Source organism: Pantherophis guttatus, chromosome 4 (assembly GCF_059756535.1).
Source record: "Pantherophis guttatus breed Tessera chromosome 4, ASM5975653v1, whole genome shotgun sequence".
Lineage (NCBI taxonomy): Eukaryota > Metazoa > Chordata > Lepidosauria > Squamata > Colubridae > Pantherophis > Pantherophis guttatus.
In genome coordinates, this window is record NC_142066.1 from 58,923,657 (window position 1) to 58,943,553 (window position 19,897).

The window sequence follows — 19,897 nt, forward strand, 5'->3', positions numbered from 1 at the left end:
TATATATCTTCATTAAGACAAATAACTCTTCTTAAAGCATCCATATTTCCTTAGGCTTTTGGTTTGGCTATATAAACACCTCCCAGTGCCACAAATCCCAGTGCTCTGGATAGACTCACTGATCAGTGAGTCATCAGAAAAAAACGATGACAAATCATTTCTGTATTATTGCCAATTAAACTTCCAGGATAAGACCATAAAGTTACAAGAATTGACCTCGACCTCGACCTGGAGAATTTTAGTTTTTCTCCCACAATCTTTTCATAATCATCCCTCCCACACACCTATTCTATAAACATATTTCCCTCTCCAAGATTCCAACTGGAAAGGAGAGCAAAACTCCACTCTTATTGAATGCAATAGAGGAAGCATATTTGGGGAATTCCAATTTTCTACAACTCCAAAATAGCATCAAGTCAGATGTACCAAGTTGTTGAAAATAATTATTTCTTGATAATTGATCTGTTCCGGTATACTGGGGATTGGCCAAATCTGGGCATCACACTTTGCCAGAGCATTATAGAGTCATGATGGTGCAGTGGTTAGAATGTAGTACTGCGGGCTACTTCTGCTGGCTGCTGGCTGCCTACAATTTAGCAATTTGAATCTGTACGTAATAGTCCACAGGGCCACTCTAGGACTCCATCTCATCATGGGGAAGTGGAGGAACCCAGAGAGGTCTGCGATATTGCAGACTCTGCCAGTCAGGACTCTCTTTCAGAAGGGGAAGTCATTGTGGATCACGACCTAACCCTAACCCTAACCTGACCAACCTTCCTTTGTTGGGCTTTTCTGCCCCCAAATGTTTCATTCTCTACTTTTTAAGGCACAGAATATTACACGCCTGGGAGGGAACCCCTTGACGGCTGATCCTTCTACACCTATGACGGATCCAACTACTTCCTTTTTTCAAGAACCCGCAGTTCAGAAAGAAGTGGTTCCTGCTCCCAAATTGTTCTCTGATGTTGTTCTAAGACAATGGTCTTTTCCAAGCTCAGGTCCTGTACCTAATAATTTAGACAAACGATTCTATAATATGACTCCTGATTTCTCTCATTGCAGGTTCCCTCGGTGGACTCCCCAGTACTTGCTCTTTCTTCCTCATCTCCCTTAGCAGGTCCTCCTGAGGAGTACTTATGCCCAGAGGAAAAGAAAGCAGAAAGGACCCTTATTAAGAGTCATCAAGCCTCAGCCTGGTTGGTGCAGGCGTCCTCTGCAGCCTCATTCTTTAATAGGGCCACAATCCTCTGGTTGAGGCAACTATAAACTCGCCTACCTCCCTCCGATCATAGATCCCACCAGGATATAAACAAGATTCTGGCGGCAGTTGAATTTTCGGCGGATGCCACCCTCAATGCGGCCCGGTTCTCTGCGAAAGCTATCGGAACCTCAATAACTTCTCGTCGCCTCTTATGGCTCCGCAACTGGCAGGCGGACGTCAGAAGCAAATAGCGTCTCGCATCCTCTCCTTTCTCCGGGGATAAGCTTTTTGGATCTCAACTCGACTCTTTTCTTATCAAGACAAAGGACCATTGCAAGATTTTACCTTCACTGCATCGGCGTTCGGAAAGCTATCTTCACACCTTTATCAATCTTCCTTTCTTGCCTCAATGTTCGCAGCGCTCCTTTCCTTCCAGAAGTTCGAATCAACAGGATTCCCAGGTTAGGCAGAGTTCCCGATTTAGTTACAAACGGCCCTTTCAGGGTGGGAGGGGCCACCCTTTCAGGAGATCCCATTAATTTTCCTTCCGATCAGTTGATAGGTGGAAGATTGTCCTTTTTCGCTGATCAATGGGATGTCACAGTCTCTGACTCCTGGGTCAGGTCCACTATCTGATTCGGCCTTTTGCTCAAGTTTTGCTCTATCCCACCCCCGAAGCTTTTTCTGTGCTGTCCCATCTCCCTGGACCGCACCAAGAGGGTTCGGGTTGATTCACCCATTCAACACCTTTTAGATATTAAGGCCATTCAACTTGTTCCTCGTAGTCAATGGGGCGAGGGATTTTATTCCTGTCTATTCCTGGTCCCCAAAGCTTCGGGGGGCTGGAGGGCTATTCTTGATCTAAAATCCTTGAACCGGCATATAGCTTATCACCGGTTCAAGATGCAGTCCCTCCAAACTATTCTCCTATATATTAGCCAAGGGGATTTTATGGCCTCCGTTGATTTGACGGAGGCTTACCTACACATCCCAATTCGGCCGGACCATCGCAAATTTCTCCATTTTTGCCACATCGGGCGACATTTCCAGTATAAGGCTCTTCCCTTTGGCCTTTCTTCGGCACCTACGGTTTTTACTAAGATAATGGCCTCCCTGATTGGTCATATTTGCTCCATACCTATTAGAAACCTGTTTTACCTAGATGACATCCTCATCCTTTCTTGTTCTCTGGCCAGGCCCTTAGTGATCTCAATACGGCCATTCAGATTTTGCAGAACCATGGCTTCTCCATTAACTGGGCCAAAAGCCATTTGAAGCCTTCCACCCGTCTCCAACACCTTGGGGCGGTCATTGACACTCTCAAAACTGAAGTTTCCTTGCCTCAGGAGCGCCAATCTAGACTTTCCAGCCTTGCTGACCGCTACTGGCGGCGACGGTCCACCTCCCTTTTAGTTTTCAGATACAAATTTTTCCCCCTTTTTTTCCCCCTCTCCCTCCCCCTCCCTAACCCCCCCTCCCCACCCATCCCCCCCTGTGATTTCTTCATAACAAAAAAAAAACCTAATTCATAACAGATTACTTACTCCCTCCTCTAGATATTGACCTTTACTTACTAAAAATATTATTAATATTATAACATCCCCCTTTATCCATACATTTCAAAAAAGAGAAAAGGGAAAAAAAAGACATTATACTATGACATTATAGAATAACTTCTCCGCTTTAAAACTATACAATAAGTCCTACTTTAACATTTAATCTTCTATATATATTACTATAACATTTCAAAGCGGCCTTCCCCATAAAATCTAGTTTAACATTTATTCCACTCTATCCATTTCCTCCACTCCCCTAAATATATCACTTAAAAATCCCTTTTCTTAGACTAATCAATCTACTAACTAGCTTATTCACCCACTATCATGCAAAATTACCGTACACAACATTTCTTAATATCTTTGATTCACTGCCCACACTACTTAAAAATATATGTCTATATTTTCCATTATATCTAAATAAAAAAAAAGAAAAGACAATGACTTTAAATTTATAATCCATATAGTATCTTCTTTGAGGTCTTTCCACTGGATTGGTAGAACCAACATCCATAATCGGGTAACATAGCTTGCTTGTGCAACAGTTTATTCAGGATCTTCAATCATATCTGCCCCCATCAGTAGTAAATATCTTCTTATATGTATAAAAGTAAAAACAACCACCCGAGTGACATTATAATTATATTCCATATAGTAATAATTGTGGGTTTCATCAGGATTATTAATTCCCATCATCGTAGTGGGTAACAACCCGATCTTCTGCATGCCCCAGCATAATTCTCTTGCCTTGTGATTCAAGATAATATAATATGTTTATCAACACAAAAAGAAATTCCAAAATGGATAATTCAAATCCATCAGTTTAAGGCTCGTTTCACGTCCCCAAATTACGGCCATGCAGAGATCTGCCACAATCCTCAGGATGATATTAACCAATACGTCGCCTCTTCTGTGTTTACACATAATCATTCATATTTTAAAGTCACTGGCTTCACTGTTGCCTGATTTAAAAATTTCTATTTTTATGCCACCTATTTCTTTTTTTCTTTTCTTTTTGTGGGTTTGGTTTCCATCCTGGTTTCCTTTCTACAAATTGTGTATCATCTGGTCGGTTTTTATTCTGCTTTGTAGATTGGTCTTGTTGGTTTTGTTTTTGTATCTCATGTTTCTTTTTTATCCCTTGTATATCCCCTAATTGGTTTCCATGCTTATCCTTGCCTTGATAAGTCATCACATTAAGGTTAGATGCCACTTCTCTCAAATTTGTAAATAGTCCAGCTGGGGTATCCAATAAATCCAAAGGCAATTCATCTGGTACAGTCTCTGTAATTCGATATTTTACCTTTATTTCCGGCTCCTTCTGCTTATCCTGTATTATACCTGAAGATGTTAAGTTCATTTTCAACCTATTTTGATAAAATTCTTCCGCTCTTTCAACAGTATTTAGCTGATATCTTTCTCCTTGGTATCTAAATATAATACCAACTGGGGCGTCCCACCTGAATGGGATATTTCTCTTTTTTAACTCATTCACCAGAAAACCAAATTTCTTCCTTTCCATCAATATCTTAGGTGGGAGTTCCTTGTAAATCCAAATCTTTCTTCCATACAATTGCAAATTAGAATTGAAGGAATTTTGCACGATATTATTCCTAATTTCTTTATCTGTAAAATAAATCACCACATCTCTAGGCAATTGCCTTTGCTTGGCAATCCAGGAGTTGATTCGATAAACTCTGTCAATCCTACAAAACACTTCATCAGGTTGAACCTTTAGAATCCCAGCTAGAAATTCAGAAGATATTTTCCTTAAATCCTCTCTATTATTTTCCTGCAAACCTCTTAGTCTTATCGCATATTCTGTGAAATTATATTGTACCATTAAAATCTCTTTTTCAATCTTCTGTTGCAGATTTTCTGCATTACCATACTTTTGATCAGCATCCATTTTAGGTTTTTCTTCTAAGCTATTATCCTGAGTGTTTGTCAAATCATTTTCAATTTTTTGAATTCTATTGTCCAATTTATCTTGAATTTCTTCCATTATAGACTCTAGTACATTAGTATTTGTGTCCAACTGTATCATAAATTCTGTAAAACCATTAGCCACTTTTGAGAGTTTTTTCTCCAAAAAATCAAACTTAGATTTCAACAATTCTTTAATTTCCTGCTTAAATTTTTCAAGTTGCTGATTCACAATCTCCTCCCTTCTTTCAATCTCCTCTATAAAAAATTCTATTATATTAAAATCAGGTTTCTGAGACTGAAGAGTTAAGACTTGTTCCTTTAAGTTGTTGGTGGGGGAATCCCCCCACTTCTTGTTTATCTGACTTTATGAGTCTCAGTGCCATGTTTCCGCCCAGGCAGGCTTTGTTAAAAAAAAGCAAGCAAGAAAAAAAAAAAGGACTTCTTTCCAATCAACAACAATATCAGGTCTCCAAGGGAAAAAAAAAGAGAAAAAGACACAGGAGCGAAGTTTTATCTACAAATGTAGCCAGTGGTATTTATTCTGCTACATTGTAGTAATAGAAAATGGAAGGACTTTCCCTTTCAGCCTCTCCTCCAGCCGACGCCATTTTAAAAGGCTTTTTTTCCTCTTTCTTCTCCTCCTCTCTCTTAAGTAATTTTTTAAAAAATCAGTAAAATACTTGCGGTTCAGTATTACAGGTCCAGCTCACATTTTCTTTGAGTAGTCTGTTAAATTTGCAGGCTTGCTTTTGACGCCTGGCTCTGCATCAGCAGAGGTCTCCCAAAGCCCGGAGCAGCGGCTGGGGATACGGGGCATCTCATCCGCTCCGTCCCAAAAGTAAAGGAAAAACTTTTGGGACTCCGCAGAGAGTTCTACCCACCCCTGCCGGCTCTATCTCCGTTTCCTCATGGAAACGGAGTTTTTTTGAGCCGCCATTCCGTTGTGAAGGCGGCTCTGACAGGCGATGGAAGCTGACGATCCCAAAGGAACGTCTGGCAGCGACAAACAGCAAACCGGAAGCGGTCCACCTCCCTTTTAGATCTTTCCACCCTATTGGGGTTGTAATCCATCTTGAATATTGAAGCTCCCCAAATCAATCTAAGCTCAAAGCCAGCAGGTACTTTTTAAAGGAGTATATACCAGCCTCTTACCTTTCACTTACCACAGTCCTGAAAGTTCACCAGACCTTCACATTGGTGAGGCAGGATGCATTGCTTTCTGCTATCCTCTTGTAAGGTAGGACGTAAAGTGAAATTGAATAGAAGAGTGAAATAATACAGGGTCAGCCTGAATGATCACTGAAGGGCCCCTTGACTAATTATTATAAAAGACAGTTGCTGGGTTCAAAAAGTTAAACTGCAGAGTTAACACACTTTCTACAGTTGGAGAAGTTCAAGAAGTCAAACCGCAGAGGTACCATGTTAAAATGCAGAACTAAACCACATGGAGCTTTCCTGCCTAAGGAATGAGGGAGGGGGCTAGCTAAAGAGGCAGATTTCACATTTCCTGTTTTGTTACTAACTGAAAAGTATAAAGATGCATGTCATAAAGAAGGTCTTTTGTTCAGAATGTAAATAGAATGCATGTCTGAACCTTTTGGCCAAAATAAAAAAGCTATTTCTGATCTCAAAATTCATCTCTGTTGTTTTTCTGCAACACTTGGGGTGCTAAAAATTGTTCCCTGCATCAGATATATGTCCTTGTGATGATGGTTCAGGAAATTCATTAAAAGGAATCCAATATAACTTTCATCTATTTGGAAGAGAGCATGACTTTTAATTGTTCCTTCTCCTACATGACCACTTTCTGAAGGTATTTTTCCAGCATTCCAATTCTTTCTTCTTTATGTGTCTCCTGCAGTCTGAAAATTCATACTAATGTCTTTTTTCTTTAGCTGCATTTTTCATTTTTACCTGTTTTATTTGTATTTGAAGAGCACAGATATAGCGTAGTGGTTGAAGTACTGGACTAGGAGAAAGGAAATTCAGGTTTACAACAAATGTGAGTCAGTTTGATCTAGTGCAGTGTTTCTCAACCTTGGAAGCTTGAAGATGGGTGGACTTCAACTCCCAGAATCCCCCAGCCAGCGTTGCTGGCTGGGGGATTCTGGGAGTTGAAGTCCACCCATCTTCAAGCTAACAAGGTTGAGAAACACTGATCTAGTGGTTAGGCACTGGGCTAAAAACCAGGAGATATGAGCTCTACTTCTATATTAGCATGATAGCCAGCTGGATGATTTTTGGCCATTTTTTTCTCAGCCCAGCTCACATCACAAGTTATTGTGATGGCAAACCATAACTACCTTTACAGTACTTGTTTCTCTCTGCTGGGCATAATAAAGATTTGGTTTGATTTAAGGTCTAGGAAGAAAATGTTCATTGAATCCATACGCTGCACCAATTTTGTCCATTAGAATACACAGCCTAGTAAACAGGAGTCCATGTATGAGGTTACCATGTTTGAGTGGCAAGGTCACAATGTACACTAGGAAAGCAATAGAGTTTTCAGTATGTCTTTGCTGCCATAAAGCAGCCACTAGGCTGGGGGTGAAAGGAGATTGCAAGCCAAATATGGTAGCTTTAATCTGCTACAAAAACAATGTATCCCCGGTGGATGAGAGGCAGCTTTTCTTGATATTATGCTATAATGTGTGATGTGCCTGTCTTGAAGGATAATCCTCTTATCAATTAATAATTTGTACTAGTATCTTTTTGAGACAGGGGCCTCCGTGATTGGTCCTCATTGCTCCTCCTAAAAAAGCTCTTTGCTTATGGGCTGCAGGGTTGCATCTGTTCAGCCTTCCATTCTCTGGGGAAAAGATTCTCTTTCCTTCCCCAAAGGATACCGCAGGTCAGTTCTCAAAAATAATTGCCTCTGGCGGCGCAGGCAGAGCATCTCCGCAGCCATCTCGGACCGGCGCAGGAAGAAGGCGGGGCCGATTCAAAGGCAGCCGGCGTGGTTGAGCACCCGGGGACCTCGCTATGGCGGCGACAGGCGTCCCCAGCCGTCTCCTGCTGCTACGGGGGAGACGGCGGGGAGGCTTCTTCCTCTTGCCGGGCGTAAGAAACACCACTAAGAATTGCAGCCGGGGCAGTTGCCCGAGCAACGGCAGCAGGTAGGAAATGCGAAGCGTCGGATGGTATTCAGGGAGCGTTTAGCCTTCCCCTGTTCTAGGCTGCAAAGGAGCAACGCTTGGAGGCTGTGTCTTTGCACTTGTCGAGCGGGAGGGAAAGCAGAAAGGAGTAAAGGAACCGAAGGAAGGACTGCCAAGGTAACTCAGTTGCAGGCTTCTCTCCGTCCATGAAGGTGTGACTGGAGGTTCAACCCGGTAGGGAACCGTGCGTCTGAACGCCTCCGGAACGGAAACGCTGGGTCTTATGCGCGAAAAGCGCGCTTCGCTCCAAAAGGCCCGGGAGAGAGAGAGGGGGGGGAGAGAGGTTGGGGGAGAGGGAGATAGACCTCTTGCAACGACTTCAAGGAGAGTCACAGCCCATGAGTGGCGAGGGCATTTCCGCCACAGGTTCAGCTTTGTATTTTTAGGACTGTTTATTTACTCGCTATCCAGCTCATTAAGCCGCGTGAATCCCTAATCTCTAGGTTTTGGAACTAAAGTGGAGCAGAAGAGATAAAGAAACGTGACAGCGGGGACTTGTTAATGACGACTAATCGTCATTGCATCTTCCTTCTTATGTCAAACGTATAGGTACCACAACTTGTCATGAGAAAGATATTTCAGTGGTGGATAGTTAGATGTCCAGTTTCTTGTATGCCTCTGATTTTGTAACCACATTCCTTCATTTATACGTTATGTCTAACTGTGGGTTTTATTGTTTGAAATTCATCATGGTGATATTGCTATTAGTTAGCGAATTTTCCTTTCTTTTTTGAGGAAGGATGGATTATACATTATCTAAAGGAAAATGCATTCAAAATATTTGATTTGTCCATGACGGCAGTTTTATAAATGAGCATCCCCAACAAGCCCTCTCTTGGGATGCCACATAATGATTGTTAGATTGTTTTTTAAAAGCTCTATATTCTTCATTTGTGCTGTTCCGTGCTTAATGTTGCAGCTTTCTGTCTGAATTCATAATTTTTCATTAATCAAATATTTGCAAGAACACATAGACAACTGTTTCTAAGTCACCAAAAGTAGAATAGAGCAAAGTTAGAGGGTTGGTCCTTTCTTTACTCTCTAGATTAGTAGGCAGGTAGAACAACCCATAGTTTATTTATTTTATTTATTTGTATCCTGCTTCATTATTTTTAAAAACAAGACTGTGAACATAATACTCCTTCGTGCTATTTTTGTCAGACACAAGAAATCAGGAAGCAAGGTGGCTCAAATGCAAACAAGTTTAATGCATGCTAGCACTCTCTACAAGAATCTGAACTACTAATGGTCAAAGCAAATTGCCGGCAGATAAAAGTCAACTGAATTCAAGATAGGCTTGACTTAGATCTCTTGTGGGTGCACAGGGAGTCAAGACTGATGACACGCTTGACCCCTACCTTGAGCTAAGCCTGGTCATCTCCTTTAGTTTTCCCTACAGCAATTCTGTGAGGCAAGTTGGGCTGAGAGAGAGAGAGAGACTGGCCCAAGGTCACCCAGCTGACTTTCATGGCTAAGATGGGTAGTCACTTACTTTCTAGCTTGGTACCTTAATCTTTTGCTGTTTGGAGGGAGTGAGAGTGCTTAGTGTCATTTAAAGAAATGGGAACTTTGATAAATTGAGGTAGATGGTCAGATATTAGTTTCTGTCAGGGCTGGAATACAAAATAGTCCTCGACTTTTGATCACAATTGAGCCCAAAATTTCCATGGCAAAGCAAAACAATTAAGAGAAATTTGTCCCATTTTATGACCTTTCTTACCACAATTGTTAAGTGAATCACTAACTGATAAGTTGGTAACACAGTTGTTAAGTGGCACCAGCTTCCCCTTTGACTTTGCTTGTCAAAAGGTTGCAAAAGGTGATCACGTGACATAGGGACACTGCAGCTATCATAAATATATGCCAGTTGCTAAGTGTCTGAATTTTGGTCACGTGACCATGGGGATGCTGAAATGGTCATAAGTGTGAGAAATGTTCACTTTTTTCAGTGCCGTTGTAACTTCAATCACTAAATGGTTGTAAAGTCAAGACTACCTGTAATCATAAGCATAATCATTAACAGTTTACTATTACTCACTATGATTTATTTTTCTTTTTAAAGACATCTCCGTTCAAAAGTTTTTGGCCAGTCTTGACATTCCTGCTTCATTGCTCAAATCAGATGGCAAACAAAGCATAAATGGATATTTGCTTTTATATCAACCTTAGGACTGTGCTGCATTGCATTTAAGGAACTATTTGTAATCTATCCACAAGTGGATTTGTGATCTTGTCTTTTCTTGACATAGTTCCAGGTTCAGATGTGACACCAGAGCTATCCGTATGTAATAGATAATTGACTAAATGGGAAGAACAAAGATTGCATGGATCTTAACTGCATGAGTTAAGCTTCTTGATTGATCATTGCAAAAATTGATTTATCTATCAAGGCCATTCAGAAATTTGGCACCATCAATAAGCAGTTTGCTGGCACCTTCTATTTAAGTATTTCTGCTTTGTTCCTCATTCACTTTCTAATAAGACAATATCTGAAACTGTGTTCTCCCATCCCCCCCACCCCCAATTTCACTTCCATTTGTAAACTATTTGGGAAAAACAAGCCAGGGCTGTATAGTTTGTCCAGCTTTTGCTGGCAGTAGAATCCAAACAGAAGAGAGAGAGAGAAATGTATATTGTTCCCAAGAAGAATTATTTCCTTATGATATCTAAAGAAGGCCATTATGAATAAATGCATTTCCCCCCCAGATATTCAGCAGAATAAAATTGTGGTATTTATGTTTAAATAAATTGGGACAGCTTTTTAATGAAACTGAGACATCTATAATGCTGCATTTATTTGGCTTGTAATAATTTTACTAGGGAGCCATTTGAGATTATTCTACATGTATTTGGGCGTCTATGCTTTTTACATGTAGTGTATTTTAGTCATGTTTGTATTACAGTGTTAAAACTATTTTGGAAGAATGATATGCTGTAAAATAAAGAAGGAATGTGGCTTGAAAAATATTGTACATTTATATATATTAAAACCCTGATTGCCTTTCACCTAGACCAATGTTTATGCTAAAAATATAAATTTACACTTTAAAGCAGCAGAAGTGACATAGGAACAATTTAACTTTTTGTATCCCCCCTCTAATACATACGGAAGGGAGTATTGGAACTGATGATGGGCTCCAGGACAAGCCCTAAAGCTTGGAAGAATAAACCTTTGGTCCTGATGACCAACTCAGATTGGATTCTTCAAGTTTATCCTGGGACATGTATATTTATCTTCATTTGCGAGTATGGGAACTCTGACACATATTATTGCTGTGTTTTGTATGGCTTAAATGTTTAATTCATATGCACATATCTACAAATATCTGGGGTTAAAAAAAGATCTCTTTAGCATAATAAGTGTGCTAGAGGGCAATTTGTATCATTCCTAACTATGAAGAATACAAGATACTGATCTTGCTAATTGACAATTGTTATCCAGATAAAATAGCACTGTTTTGAAGAAAAAGGGTAAAAACAAAATAGATAAGAGATCCTGGTTGAATTCAGCCTTGCAGGTTCACTGGGTGAGCTTAGAGTTGTCATTTTCTAAGACCAGTCTAATAAAGTGATTGTGGGGAAGAGTGAGAGGAGGGAGCACTAGTATTGTTCTTCTTTGAAGTTGACCACGCTATAAAACAGACTCCAGAAGAACTACTGGAACTGTTCTTTATTGGTATTTTATTTTTATTTTATTTATAATTAAATTTATATACCACCCTACTCCTGAAGGGCTCAGGGCGGTAAACAACCAGAAAGTAAAATATACATAATACAAATGTTTAAAAACCCTTTAAAATACATTAAATACATTGGCCAGATTTAAAACACCCCAATTATAAAACCAATTTAAAAACAATTAAAAAGGGAGGTTAGGCCAGACCAGCCTGCTGGAATAAGAATGTTTTGAGGGCACGGCGGAAATTGCGCAGATCCAGGATCCTCCGTATCTCCGGGCGGAGCTCGTTCCAGATGGCAGGTGCCCTCACAGAGAAGGCTCTCCCCCTGGGGGCCGCCAGTCAACATTGTTTGACCGACGGCACTCTGAGAAGACCCTCTCTATGGGAGCATACTAGTCGGTGAGAGGCTATACCCCGGTCCTAAGCCATGGAGCGCTCTAAAGGTGGTAACCAAGGTATAAGGTTTATAGCAATAAAAAAAGTTTACAGTAGTTTTTCTGGAGTCTGTTTTCTAATCTGGCCAACTTCAAAGAAGGACAGTATAAGACAGTAGCAGAATATCTTACATTATATGCTATTCTGCCACTATAACCTATATTAATAAACTAAAGTTCTAGTAGATCTTCTGGAGTCTTTTTAATGATTTTGCATGGATGATAGACAGGCAGGCAGACACAGACAGACAGACAGACAGACAGACAGACAGACAGACAGACATGATGTATAGATACTTAGAAAGATAGATTTGAACCCTGAATGGAGGGCTGGATATATATAAATCACTCAAACTAACAAATAAAATTATGACTGATCTCTAATCATTAGAAATTCTTAATCCACCTAAAAAATCTCTGAATTTTATAGGCAATAATTTTTCAGAAATTAATGGCATAGAAATGTGTTTACTTTTCGTCCTGGTGTTGTCTGTAATCAGTTGAGCCCTGGTTGAATGAGGAAAATATTAGACTTTGGAATATAACAGGGCTTAGAGCTGGAAAGATGTGGCTTGTCCATTACATATTCTTTTTGTATACATTAAAGATTAGAATTTATGTAGTGATTTAACTAAGTGAAGAATAGAAAAGATGCTATTTGAAATTTTCTAAAAACATTTCAGTAGAAATAAAAGAAGAGGTAGACAGTTTTACATCTATACATAGTTTTTTTGTTTGTTTGTGAGTTATACTTCTTCTGCATGTTTATATTTTTAAAATGGTGGCTTGCAAAAGTGTTTGCTGAACAATATGCTAACTTAATAATTTATGTTATTAATAATTTGTTATTGTTATCAATTATCAATAATTAAATACAAGCAGAATCTGCACTGGAGCTTCTTATTGTTTGTGTCAATTATGGTGATGATAGAATAAAAAAAAAAATCTGTTCAATTGATACATAACAGCAGTACCCAAATCTCCATGATGATTGTAGATGTCAGTGTGCCCAGCAGGATTCCCTTGGCTTCTTCCAGGTTTCCTAAGTTCTGAAAACAAAATGAAAAAATGAAAAACTAGTACTATATGGAGACCAGTAGGTTAAAGCATACTCACAGGTAGTTCTTGAGATATGACCATAAAGGTGCCTGCCTAACTGTCATTAGGTGAAGTGTCTCACCTAATGACCTCCCCTAATCCCTGCTCTCCCCAAAAAAATTGTTAAACAAAAGGTAGTTTTTAAGCATAGCATGGGATGCTGATTCCCATCTCATCAGGCTAAACACCCTCCTCATAGCCTTTTGAAGAACTCCAAGGCCTTCTAGAGCGCTTGAGTGGATTGCTTCTTTGGATAGCCACATGGTGCAATTCCAGAAGTGGCTGCCATTTTGTCTCACCCACAAAATGGTGGCCACATTTCTTTCATTACTACACCACAGTTTGGCCCAGGGACAAATTGATTCGTTCTGCTGCCTTAATAAGGCATGCAGAAGCTTTTTTGCAGCATTCAGAAGCTTTGTCATCCCTATGCAGACCTTGTTAAGGCAGCAAAATGAAGCAGTTTGTCTGGCCACCACCATTTTGTCCCCACCCACAAGTAGGCGGGGATAAAATGGTGGCTGTGTTTAAGTTGTCACCATCCAGCCTGGGGACAAACTGCTTTAGGTTTACTGCCTTAACAAGGTATGCAGAATGCTGCAGAAGCTTCCTGCAGTATTCAGAAGCTTCTGTAGTGGCTATGAAGTCCTTGTTAAAGCAGAAAAACAAAGCAGTTTGTATGGCAGCTGCCATTTTCTCCTTGTCCACCAGTACGTGTACAAAAGAGAGCAGCTACCTTCAGACCACGCTGCCTTGTGGTCCAAGGACACATGGTTTGCATTTCTTCCTAAACATGAGATTTGAAGAGCTTCAAAACGTGAGATAGGGGCAGGCCAAAGCACTGCAGTGTCCCGGCAGAGTAGGATGAGGTGGTGGGTCCTGCAGGGTCCCTGTGATCAGTCACTCTTAAGGGCGTGTAGGAAGGCCCCCTCCCCAGATTAAAATATTATTTGTTTTTAATATTAAAAAGAGGCAGGACAGAATATTTCCCCTAAAGGAGAAGAGGAGAAAAAATCTGAACAGAAAACAGCCCCAGTCTTCCTGCCATAGGAAAACAACCTCAAGCAGAAGCTTGAAGAGGCTGGTCTTTAAGAATGGGGATTTTGTATCCATTCAGAAAGACTGAGCCAATCTATTCATAAGCAAGGAGAGTCCAAATAAGCAACACAATTAGGCAAGCCAAAGCTGGCAAGATTAGCTCAGACAAACAGCTAGTATTTGCATTTCCCCTTTTGCCTGTAGAGCCAGCCATGACTCCTACATGACCCCATAGGAATCTGGCAACAGCCATTAAAATATTAAAGGACACATTCTTACACAGGAACAGGCATCTCAATCACAAAGCCCCCAAAAATGTATAAAACCCCACATACTCTCAACCCCATTTTGTCAGCTACCCCAGAAACCTGCTGCTGCCACTAGTTTCTGGCTACCAAATAAACAGAGACCTTCTTTCCTGCAGACTATCTCCATTTTATTTCAGTATCTTTTACCTGGCTTGGAACCAGACCAGATTTTACTTCTAGCAGGTGAATAATGAGAGTTGCTATAGCCATCGTAACTTTAAAACAGGATCATATATAATTTTGCGGCATCTGTTATCATCTTCCATATCTCAAGGACTACCTGTATATATTGTACAGTGCCCCTAGGGCCCATGTGAATCAATTTTTAGAAGATACAAAAATAGTGGATTAGCTGTATGGTGACTAAAACTTTGTTCACAGGTATATTCAATTGGGAAAGAAAAAGGCAAAAATGAATGGAATTGGTGCAGAGAACAAAATGTCTTAGAATACATGCTCTTTTCACTGATGGCTCAAAAGCCCGATTGGGCTTATTATCAGGGGATGTCTTATTTTGGGGGGAAACAGGATAAGAGTAAGGAATGAAAGGAACTTTGCATTCTGAATAAAAGTAGAAGAAACATTTACACGGGAAAAATGTAAAAGATACATTAATTGTGCTTTCCCAGCGCTGGGCTCGAATGCTTCCAACTATATACTGGACTTTCTCAGGCACTGGGTGATAGATAAGACAACCACCCAATTTGAAGCAGATTCTCACAACATGACAGTGATGTTAATATGGAAAGTAGACTCTACAACAATTGCAGATGTCTACTTTCCCTGCAACATATGCAGATGTCTATTTTGCCAACAGCATAATCACAGACCCAACAAGTACAGACATAGGATTAGAGGCGCCTTTACCTACTCTTCCTCCAATGTGATACAGATAGTCCTTATTTATGATTTGCAAATTGTGGTGGTAGTTAAGGAAGGTGTCCACACGATCATTTCATTTAACAATCACAATCCTCACTCCATTGTGGTCATGAAGTGACTGTGTAGATTGTTAAGCGGAACATGGATAGCCTCAGAGGGGGAAGGCCTGAGAGTACTATTGAAGTCCTAGGCCTGCACTCCAGCACCTCCCCAATTCACTCACACTTACCCCAGAGATCATTTCCAAAGATTGTGTTTAGGAAGGAGATTTGGTGCTCTACCCCTCAGCCTTCCTGTAGAATATGGAGGTGGAACTCATAAATCCCTTTGTTTAGCGGTCATAATTTTGAACAATTGTAAATTGAGAACTATCTACATGCAATCATGTGCCAGCGATGCCCCTCTGTATTCTATCCAGAACAAATAGAAAACTTTGCATAAAAGAATTAATATACACAAGTTTAAAACGAGGAGTCAAAATAGGAACAAAATGATATCAAAGTATTTCAATATGCTAGAACACCATTTTGCAATTCTCAGAGTTACCATTTGGGCGCGGGGGAGCAGTCTTTAACAGCAAGATATTTCTGAACTCATAAACACCAAAAGATTTCAAAATGTTTCAAAAGATTTCAGCAAACGTAATTAACACATCATAAAAGTTAATTGATAAAATATGTAATGTTTCAACTATAGCATTGCTAATCTGTCTCTTGCTCCATTACCTTCCTACTGTTCATTTTAGTTTAAATCCTATCTCAATTTAGACACTGATGAACTGGCATGCAGCTCAGTCTATGCATCTGTTGAAGTGAGTTGCATTTCATAAAACCTTATGCCTTTCAATGAAATATATTAGTCAGAAAAGGTGCTACCACACTTCTCCTGATTTTTGGTATCACAATACAGCTAATTAATATTGGGCACCTCATGCAGGCCTGTTTTGAAATTGCTATTATGATGTCATGCTAAGTAAGACTTGTTCATTCAAGCTTTAAAAGCCCATACAATTGACCGATGCCACCACTATTTGATAGCTTGTTCTTGAGTCTTTTTGCCAGTTGGAGCAGCTAAATAAACATGAAAACTACTCCTGTTTTGGTGTGATAGCTTAGCTTTGGTGTATTCAGTAGATTCAGAGCTGCTGCAGCTTTCCAAGGCAGAATTTCTATCAACCAGTTATGAAGGTGAGTTATGGGACATTGCTGGGGAAAACCCAAGGCCTATGTTTATTGGTTTCTCTTTTCTCTTCTAGGAGCATCAGAGAGAAGAGATTCCATCTTCGGAATTCAGGCTTCTCTGCTTCCCCCATGCCCCTTAAACTCATTTACTTTATGAATCAAAGGGATGCTGTTAAGTAATAAATTTAGATAATAAAAGGTATTTTTCCATAGATATTTTACTCATAAATTTTTAGTTTCAATAAACATACCACAGCTTCTTAAGTATTTTAATTTGTTTAGACAAAAATCTCTCCCTTGAAATAATTATCAGCATTTGCATTTCACATTTTAAAAGTTGCATTATAGAAATAGCCAAAAACTCTCTTGATATGTTAATTAATTTTGATTACATTAAGAGTAGCAACAAACCTATTAATAAATGTGAACATGTCAACATGTTGTGATTTTTATGGAAGAGTGTGTTTTTTCTATATTGCTTGATTGCTTATTTCATATCTGTAGAGGATTACACCCAGAAATAGTTTTCCTTTTGTATATGAGAAGGAATTCAAAATTTATTTTAATATATATAAAAATAATAAACTAAAATTAATAATGCTTGCAAAACTGAAAGATATTGGGTTTTCATACAAGTAAATTGGCTGAATGTGTAACCTCAGCAATCTTATTCAGAATGCTGCCACAATGCACATATTATACATTTAATATATGCATTCTGGCAGCATTCTGAATAAGATTGCTATCCATCATCCCCTTGCACAACATCATTTAAAAGAATTGGCTCCTGGCAACCAGTTATATTGTTTTCCATATGATGATATAGACTATGGATGTTGGTCACTGCATTCACAGCTGCAAATGTGAAGAGTTACCTCTTGCAGATATGTAGTAAATTGTATTCTGAGGATAAAATTGAGGGTGAAGAATCCCTCAGTATTTTTTTAAAAGAAATGTTGTAAAATAAATGCAATTAATTATATTAATTAATAGTAGCTAAGATAATCTACATCAGGGGTGTCAAACACAAGTCCCACGGGCCGGAAGTGATCCGCGATGTGGTCGGATCCAGCCTGCAGGGCCATCCTGGAAAATGTAAGCATGGCTTCAGCCCGGTCTACCCAATGCGAAGAGGAAACATCGGGCCAGCGTGGCTCCAGCCCAGTTTATCCAATGTGAAAAGAAACCAGTTTGGGAAGTGGCATCAAGATGCCCATGCCCACTCAGCTGACCACACCCACTCAGGACTCTTGGTGGCGCAGCAGACTAAAGTGCTGTTAAATAGCACCAGCTGCCTGCAATTAGTGGGAGTTCAAATCTCACCAGGCTCAAGGTTGACTCAGCCTTCCATCCTTTCGAGGTAGGTAAAATGAGGACCCGGATTGTGGGGGCAATAAGCTGACTGTATAAAAAAGAACACCGCTTGGGGGGGGGGCGAAAGCCCTACTAAGCAGGTATATACAAAAGTATGAAGGCTATTGCTTAACGCATTGTAAGCCGCCCTGAGTCTCCGGAGAAGGGCAGCATATAAATCGAACCAATCAATCAATCAATCAATCAATCAATCAATCAATCAATCAATAGTTGGAAGGAAATATAAGATAAATTAGAATTTTGATCTAAATTCTGATTAGGCTCTTTTAATGTGATGAAAATTTTAAATTAATTCATCAGTGAGAGGATCCAATGGAACAGAATATTCATAACTTGGGGTTCAATTGTGGAGTTCTTGGTACTCTCTGAACTTGGTTGTTGTTTGCAGATGTTTCATTATCTAACTATGTAGCAGCATCAGTGCTAATGAATGTCGGGTTTGCTCCCTATTTGTATAAGATGCTTGTCCTGCTAGTGTTGAGGAGGTTATGGTTTTCTTCTTGGTTGTTTTTTGATTAGGGTATTATTTTCTGCTTGTTAGCTGGGTAATAAGCAGGATTGATATCCTGTCCAGAGTGGAGGGCATGCCACTATATATAAATGAAAGCAAACCATACATTGACTAGCACTGATTATGTTATCTAATTGGGTAATAAAACACCTGCAAGCAAACAACCAAGCTCAAAGAGTACCAAGGACATCCAGTCAGAGAGATGTCTGAAGTACTCCTTGCTTCCAAAGCCCATAATAAATTAAGTCTCTTAGGGCTAGTAAGACATAATGTGGCTTAATTCTTTTAGATTAAGTGTCTATCTGTTATAAAGTAATATCTGAGAACCTGGATATTATGGCTTGTTCAATAAATAATGATTAAACATCCTGCCTTATTCATAATGAAATTTGTTTAGTTTTCATAGTATTTCTCAGTCCTCTGACATCCTCAAAATTTGATGGATCCTTTGCTCAGGGCTTCTGGACTCTTTGCAATCTAGATTTTAGCCAGAGGTTTGTCTCTTAATCTTTTGCTCCTTTTGCAGAATGCTCCAATGGCACTCAGCCTCTTAGTCTTAGAACATATTCTCCTGCTGGTTTTTTTTAACTGCATCACAAGGTTTAATCAGCAAGTGAGGTTTGAACCAATGCTGTATCTTCTTCTTTAAGCACAAATACATTCTCTGCTTCACTTTTCTGAGACTGCCTTTAACACTTTATTAAATTGACTACCTTTATTAATACCACATTCTGCTGAATACTATCCCTCAACATATCAACTCTACTACAATGGTAACAGACTGCTGTTTCCAACTCCCAACTCCCACATCCCATTTCTTTTCCCTCCTACTTTTATTTTGTGGATATTAGTAGAATTCAATATTTGCAAGAAATGTCGGTTATCAAAATATTTATTGCTATTGTTATTGCTATGCTAATAATTTTATCTATGAAAAAGGACTCATTTCACTCAGGGATGTTGCATTAACCTATAGTTTGCTAGGCACTTCTGAAATAGGCCAAAATGAAGCCCTAGCTCAGGGGTCGGCAACCTTAAATCCTCAAAGAGCAACAAAAGTCCTACCATTCAATTCTGGAGCAGTCCGGAAGTCCGGTTTCCCCATCATAGAGTCTCCTAGTGTGGTGTCCTTTTTCCTGTCCTAACCAGGAAATTCTGGAGCCGACTGGAAAACCTGCCTCTTGCCATAGAATCTCCTCCTGGCACGCCATGCTTCCCACACAAAACCGGAAGCTCCTCTCAAAATTGCGGCACCGACCAGCCACAGAGAGCCACATGTGGCTCTAGAGCTGCGGGTTGCTAATCCCTGTCCTAGTTGAATCTGAAAACTTAAGAGGCAATCTTCAGAAGATGTAGGAGAGGAATTTGCCATTCCAAAAGTCTTGTTTCAGTTTCCCCTCAAATATTATATGTTCATATGAATTGTCCAACAACTAAATGTACTGCAATAAAACATACTTTATATCAGGGGTGAAATCCATCAGGTTCTGACAGGTTCTGGAGAACCGGTAGTGGAAATTTTGAGTAGTTCCGAGAACCGGCAAATATCA

General features: G+C 39.7%; 1 protein-coding gene across 2 annotated transcripts in view; it reads left to right on the plus strand.

Moving 5' to 3' along the window:
• Positions 1–7,543: 7,543 nt before the first annotated feature.
• The window catches only part of MTHFD2L (methylenetetrahydrofolate dehydrogenase (NADP+ dependent) 2 like), a 36,743-nt gene continuing 24,389 nt past the window's right edge, over positions 7,544–19,897 (plus strand). For both annotated transcript variants that reach the window (XM_034416122.3, XM_087892258.1), the window contains exon 1: positions 7,544–7,802. In XM_034416122.3, the coding sequence (XP_034272013.1) occupies positions 7,669–7,802 (134 nt within the window). In that variant the 5' untranslated portion in view covers positions 7,544–7,668. The remainder of the gene's footprint in view (positions 7,803–19,897) is intronic.